The following is a 7,393-nucleotide window of genomic DNA, read 5'->3' on the forward strand; positions in this document are numbered from 1 at the left end:
TCCGGAGAGGGAAACCTAGTCCGAGTAGGATTTAAACTCGGACTCAAGGATCAGTACTATAAATAGGGGACGTTGTGCATCAGGAAAAGCCCCTGCAAATCAATACAAAATTGCCCTGCGCAAATTCTCACAACTTGTGATTTTTCTTTTTCCTTTTTTCGCTGACACATCTTCCGTTGGCATCAACAGCACTGTGGAAGCAACCGGTGATATCTTAAGTCGGCATAGATAGCTCTGTCACCGTAGAATCAGTCGGTCTCGCAGTATCTTCCGTTGGCATCAACAGCACTGCGGCGAGAACGATTGATTATCTATCCAAGTCTCGGTCGAGAAGGATTTCTGAATCCTTGTTGGTCGAGGTCATCTCATCAGCCTTCTCGGCGAAGTGAGGTGTTACAAGTGACTACATTCGGCACGTTGAAAGCCGAATTTGATATTGAGCTTCGTAAAAATAGTAACCTTGTCTTCAGGTTCGAGAGCCCAAGAGGCTGAGACGTGTTCCTTTCTTGGCCGCAATCGCAAGACGCAGAAGTCAGTAGCGCGACCCAACGCAACATCAACAAATTTACTCCTCGGCCGAGCTCGGTCGATGAGTTGGCACGCCCCGCATTCACCGAAGGACGTAGTTAGCTCATTAATTACTCGGTCTGCGCGCCACGTAGGCTTGGTAGTTTCTAGGGTCAACAATATTATACTGGTAATTAACCAAAAATACTTTTATTTATATACAACATTTCAGTCAAGTATTTTGATTCTTTCTTTTATATACACATTACAGTCCTAAAAATCTTAGAGCACCTCCAATACTTGTCCCTATACTTGTCCTCATCACCATATGTCCTCATATTTAAGGACTTCGTAGCTTCTAATATGCTACAACTCCAGTCCCTATAATAGAGGGGTCGGGGTGGGCCCATATTCATTTTGTGTGGGGGTGGAATTCCAAGCACGTGAATGAGACTGTTAGAATGTCGTAAAACTTTCAATGTGGTGGGTCCCGCTATTTTTTTTCTTTTGTTTATTGATGGAAGATCAACGATTATGATAATTTTTTTTAGTTTTGTTTTTGTATTTTTACTGCTTAGATCAACGACTGCAAAATTAACAATGATTTTCTTTCATCTTTTAGTCTCTAAGTTTAAGGATTATACTATGGAGACACTCCCATTAGTATTATGAATGTTATTATTTCTTTAAAATAAATATTATGCCACTTAGGTATTTATCTTTACTTGTAAGTAAGAGTTCTTAGATTTATTTCTCGCCAAAGACGAAGTTGAACCACAATATTATGGCAAATCCATTGTGAGGTTTATCCACTCCTCCATCCTTTTAGTATAGGTACTCTCGTTTGTTCAAAAAAAAAATTATAGAATTAAAAAAAAATCATTTATCCTGGCTATTATAAGCAAAAAATGAATGAAAATTGGATGATTATTTGACAATGAGATAATCTGCCTGTATTAACATTATTAATTGCAATTAAATAACCCAAACCCTGCATGATTGCCATGAGGCATAACCAAAATCCAGCTCTAATTCCCCTGGCAATTTCCATTACTTGTCAAAAAAAACATACCATCACCATTAAGCATACATGAGATCATGAGATACAGCAATAAATAAAATCACCAATCCCCTGCTACCCACCCCAGATCTCATCCCAGCACCCGCACACGTGGCCCAATCACAGAGCGAGTAAGCCTCTGAGAGTGTAAAGAGGAGAGTAGCTCACTGTTTCACTCCGTCCCTTCCAATCACATTTCCCACTTCCTTTATATACGTTCTGCCCTCTCATTTTCTTCCTCCAGATTCTCCTTCCCTTCTTCCCGATAAACTCTCTCTCGTCCTCGCACCACGCAACGCAATTTTCTCACCGCACCCACAAACCCGCAGACCCAAAACGTCGTCATTGAGAATGGCGTCATCGGCGAGAGTAGATCTAGACGGCAACCCGATAAAGCCCATTACGATATGTATGATCGGAGCCGGAGGGTTCATTGGGTCCCACCTCTGCGAGAAGCTGATGTCGGAGACGCCGCACAAGGTCCTGGCTCTGGACGTCTACAATGACAAGATCAAGCACCTGCTTGAGCCCGAGAACGCGCACCCCTGGTCCGATCGTATCCAGTTCCACCGACTCAACATCAAGCAGGACTCGCGCCTCGAAGGCCTCATCAAAATGGCAGATCTGGTACAACCCATTTCTTCGATTTTGTTCTTCATGGCGATTTTTTGCTTGATTTTGTGGTATTTTTCTTGATTTTGCATAATTTTCTTGCTTTTTGAATGGCTTGGATTTGTGGGTTTTTCGCAGACGATTAATCTGGCGGCCATCTGTACTCCGGCAGACTACAACACCCGTCCGCTCGACACCATCTACAGCAACTTCATCGATGCTCTGCCGGTGGTGGGTTTTGGGCTGTTGCGTTTTGGTTCTTGTTTTCTTGGTTTTTGGGATACTGAAATTTGATTGCGAAATTTGGGATTTTGGGTTGGTGGGGTGGGAATTGATTGAAGTTGATGTGAGATTTGATGTGGGTTTTCCTTACATTTTGCTATCTTTTGCGATTAATTATTGTTAGGTGAAGTACTGCTCCGAAAACAACAAGCGTTTGATTCACTTTTCTACTTGTGAAGTGTATGGGAAAACCATTGGAAGCTATCTTCCTAAAGATAGCCCTCTTCGTCAGGTACCCCCTTTGTCCCTTTCTTTTCAATTTTCTTTTATGTATTTGCTTTACTAGTTTTCTTCGGCATGTTTCAGATCTATGCCTTTCTTGGTGTTTGTTTTATCATAAAGTTGTTCATTTGCATAATTTAAATGGTTTGATTCCATTATTCTGATTTTGGGATCTGCAATTACGTGTCGGTGGTATGGCATTATCCCCTAATAATGCTTAAACATGTGTTTTACTATGGGATCTGATGCTAGTTAGAGATTGTAAATTGTAGATCTAGAACATTTTCAACAGTAAACCTTGACATTTTGTTGCATGTATAACAATAATTTAGAATCTGGTTTGATGGGTATACTGGGTATGGACTTGAGAGTAAAGAAACAGGTTTTTATTTTTTCTGTTTTGATGTCAATAGATTATGTGTTTCTAAGAAAGTCTGAAGGCTGGGCGTGGCAGGGGCCAGGCCTATTATATAGATATCATGGCATCAAAAGCCTGGCTTTGCCCGGCTAACCCACGATCCAAGTGCATGGTTAGTATTTTGTTTCAGCGAATGTCTTTGAAGTGTTAGTGTTGTGCTTCATTTTGTTTGGTGGGTCGTTGTGAGAGAATGTAAAGTCTTCAAGGTTTGTACATTTTTGGGATATATGGTTATGTCCCAGTCAAATTTTTGTCCAGTGATTTTTTTGTCTGGTCCAGGAATTCCATTTTAGCTTTTGGTTCATAGCATCTTTAAGGTGTAATGTACTGCGCTATTAGTGGAACAGAATTTGAGTGTTGAGAAGGTTGAAGAAATGGTAGTAATAATGCTCTGTGTAAAAGCAATTAAAAAATAGTGGTATAAATTTTCTAGGAAACAAAAGTATTGTGTCATATATATAGGTTGTGATTGTCTAACCTTTTCTTCCTTCCTTTTAGCTCTTGAGTTTTCTTTAGATGCGAGGCATTTCTATGTTTTCACATTGTAATGTAATTTTTTCAGATGGAGTCACTGATCAATGCAATAAGTGGCATTGAAGTTTGTTGATGCTGTATGGTTTGCATTTTGTTATCGGAAAACTTACTTCTCTTGTTCTATGTTTTCATAGGATCCTGCTTATTATGTGCTTAAAGAAGATGAATCCCCTTGCATTTTTGGATCTATTGAGAAGCAGAGATGGTCCTATGCATGCGCAAAGCAATTGATCGAGAGGCTGATTTATGGTTAGTCATCTCTTTGTTCTACTTTTAAGTGGTCGATGATGAATTGGTATTTGTAATATAGGTTTCTGATTATGACTTGATTTCTTCTTGTGTACAGCTGAGGGTGCGGAAAATGGTCTTGAGTTTACCATTGTGAGACCCTTTAACTGGATTGGACCTAGGATGGATTTCATTCCTGGCATTGACGGCCCAAGTGAGGGTGTTCCAAGAGTTCTTGCATGCTTCAGTAATGTATGTCAGATGAATTGTTGTAGAATTCCCTATTTATTTGGTATTTCGATATTTGTGTTGTGATCATGCTTTGCTTTCATCGGTTACAGAATCTTCTTCGCCGTGAGCCTCTCAAGCTTGTAGATGGTGGCCAATCTCAGAGAACTTTTGTCTACATAAAGGATGCTATTGAAGCTGTTATGTTGATGATCGTAAGTTAAAAAAAAATATCTTTTGCTCAAATTAATACTTAGCATGCAAAAGTTGTTGCTCAGTAATGTGATCTGTTTTCTCAGGAAAATCCTGCTAGGGCCAATGGTCACATCTTCAATGTTGGCAACCCTAACAATGAAGTTACTGTTAGGCAGCTTGGTGAAATGATGACTGAGGTGAATAATTGTCTTTGATACCATCTTCTTTTTAGTTTATTCAGTTGCATTAGCAGTATTTTGATTAAATTCACATGGATACAAGGATTGATGTTCCTATACATTACAGGTTTATGTGAAAGTAAGTGGCGAACCAAAACTGGAGACACCCACCATTGATGTTAGCTCTCAAGAATTCTATGGAGTGGGATATGATGATAGTGACAAGAGAATACCTGACATGACTATTATCAACAAGCAGCTTGGTATGTATCTTTCATTTGACTCGTCTTTAATCTGATTGACCCATGTGACTTAACAGCATTCTAACAACGTAATGGGGCTATCTATGACAGGTTGGAATCCAAAGACCTCTCTCTGGGACTTGCTTGAATCAACCCTCACCTATCAGCATAGGACATATGCCGAGGCTGTCAAGAAGGCCATTTCCCAATCATCTGCAAGCTAAATAAGGGTGCTGTTGTTTGGTGCGACGAATCAAGGATCCTTGCTGAGGTGTGCTGCGTCGAAATTCTTTCGGAAGAGATCTTCAGATGTACCTTAATGTCTGTTTTGAATATATAGTACATTTTTTTCTTGCCTTGCGGGTATCGTTAGTCAAATAGTTCGTGGTAGAGGTTCAACAATACGTGCTTGGGGATTATGTCTGCAGAATATAATCTAGATTACTGTAATTTGTCACCAGAGCTTTTGCGGCAACATGCTGGGGGATGCTTATAGGGGGACCAATTATACATGTCAAGTTGTTTATGTTGCTTTGCAGGGGATTTGCTTTGCCATTCCTCTGTTTTGTACTAGGGTGTTGTATTAATTTTCGATAACCCTCTTATGATCTCTTGTTCTTTTTATTTCTTCTTTTTATTGTAAAATTATTATTTTATTTATTTATTTCAAACATTCTGCTGCTTTTGATCGTCAATCTTTTGTTTTACAGCTAAAAAGATTATAATTGTGTTGTTGAATTTCACTTATATCAGTGATAAGATTTAGAGGGATTATATTCACAAACTTCAAATTACTTTTCCTATGTTCTTTTAATTTTTTTAATAATTTCTATTGAGTGTTAGTGGTGTGTAGAATATAAAAAAAACTTAAAAATTAAAAAGGATATGCAGGAAGTAATTTGGAGTGAAAATAATTCTGAGAACTTCAACAAAAAGTTTTTAGTATTGTTTACTTTAACGAAAAATTACATTTTTATACTAAAAAATCAATTTTGATATTATTTACTTTACTCTTTATTATGTCCTTATCGTTAAAATTTAAAATTTTCAAGTTCTTTTTATTAGTTTTTTTTATAATTTTTCTAAAATTTATATGTAATGAAATAGTACTCTCTAAATATGATGATTTATATGATACATGTATACTATTACTATGATGTTCCATATCAATAAAACGAATTTCTCTCAATATGACGTTGAATTATTGGTATGAGCACCATTATGGCAGTGTACCTGTGTCGTCGTAGAAGTCATATTTAAGGGGCTTGTTTTTTGCTAGTGTGTACATATGATGCAACTTTATTAATGGGACAATGTTATATAACGTTTTATGGGATGGGGTGTACAAAAACCTTCATGGCCTAAGAAAAGCATGTCCTCCACAGCATGGCTGAAGTAAGCATGTCCTATGCCCCATGACTACAACCTATGTCACCCGCAACCGTACATATGATATGACATGAAGAGAAGGGAAAAGGTTCAAAGAAGATCGGAATAGTCCAATCAATCGAACGGCTCCTCATCATACTATGCCACCATTAGCATGCAAATTTTATTTTGACAAGCATATGCAGATTTCATGTTCATATCTTATGGATTTTAATCGTATTACTTAAGCTCTAATACCACATGTTAACTCTTGTTAGTTATATAAAATTGAAACACAAACAATGTAACTTAAAACATACTTACTAAAGGAGAACAACTTACATGACATGAGTATACGTTATGATAACATCCTTACTAATGACACAAGGTCACTTAGAGAAAAACTTACAAGTTATTGTATTATTGACACATAACTTCTTGGTGGTGGTGTACCGTGCCAATGATCACGGGTTTGAATCTGTGTTGAATGATCAATCAATCTTAGTCCCCAGCGAAGTCACTGCAGCTACGAGACCAAAATCAAGTTGGAATACTGCTAGATAACTATCATAACTTCAAACTCATTTTACCAAGAATCATGCATGAAATTTTACTCCATAATTCAACCCGCCATTATTTCCTTGAGGAAACCAACCATGCATTCAATTATGCATGCGCGCATTAACAACCAAATTCATTGGAAACAGGCTTTGACTGATTCAGTTTACAAGTTTCGAAAGATGCATGCGTGCATTAACAACCAAATGCATTGGAAAGAGACTTTTGACTGGATTCAGTTGACGAGGTTCGATCGTCTTGCAGAAGTAGAGAAAGCACGTGACTTGCAAGCATGCGCGTGACTTATCTATATATTGATCACGAACCATGAGTTTTGCTCACAGGAACCTTGATACTTACTATACACGACGAGCCAACCTTGAAGAAGAACCCCCCCTGGATCCTGGTATGGTATGGCTTTAATTTACTTATCTTCTTTCCATTGCGATTAATTTACGTTCTTCTCTCTCTCTCTCTCTCTCTCTCTCTCTCTCTCTCTCTCTCCCCTCTCTATTTTTTTTTCCATTTAGTTTCTTGTTATCTTTTCACCTTTTTGAGTTGTTCTTGGATGTTCAATTTTCTGTAGGGTTTTGCCGAAGAATTGTATTAGTATTTTTGTTTTAATATAACTGTTATGATATCATATAACAAATAATATTTCAAGATGCCTCCAGAAATTAAATAGCTTTTACCAACTGTACATGCTCACAGGATTGCAATATGGAATCGAAACAAAGTTCGGAGAGCTCGAAGAAAAAGG

The 7,393-nt window shown here is 37.9% G+C and overlaps 1 protein-coding gene across 1 annotated transcript; it reads left to right on the top strand.

Moving 5' to 3' along the window:
• The first annotated feature begins 1,735 nt into the window (after positions 1–1,735).
• Positions 1,736–5,402, top strand: LOC103448012 (UDP-D-apiose/UDP-D-xylose synthase 2). Its single transcript, XM_008387247.4, has 9 exons — positions 1,736–2,194; positions 2,318–2,410; positions 2,586–2,693; positions 3,770–3,884; positions 3,982–4,115; positions 4,205–4,306; positions 4,391–4,483; positions 4,593–4,728; positions 4,819–5,402. The coding sequence occupies exons 1-9, from the start codon at positions 1,919–1,921 to the stop codon at positions 4,929–4,931; spliced, it is 1,170 nt and encodes a 389-aa protein (XP_008385469.1). The 5' UTR covers positions 1,736–1,918; the 3' UTR covers positions 4,932–5,402.
• The last annotated feature ends 1,991 nt before the right edge of the window (positions 5,403–7,393 follow it).

The sequence above is a fragment of the Malus domestica genome, chromosome 11, assembly GCF_042453785.1.
Source record: "Malus domestica chromosome 11, GDT2T_hap1".
NCBI lineage: Eukaryota > Viridiplantae > Streptophyta > Magnoliopsida > Rosales > Rosaceae > Malus > Malus domestica.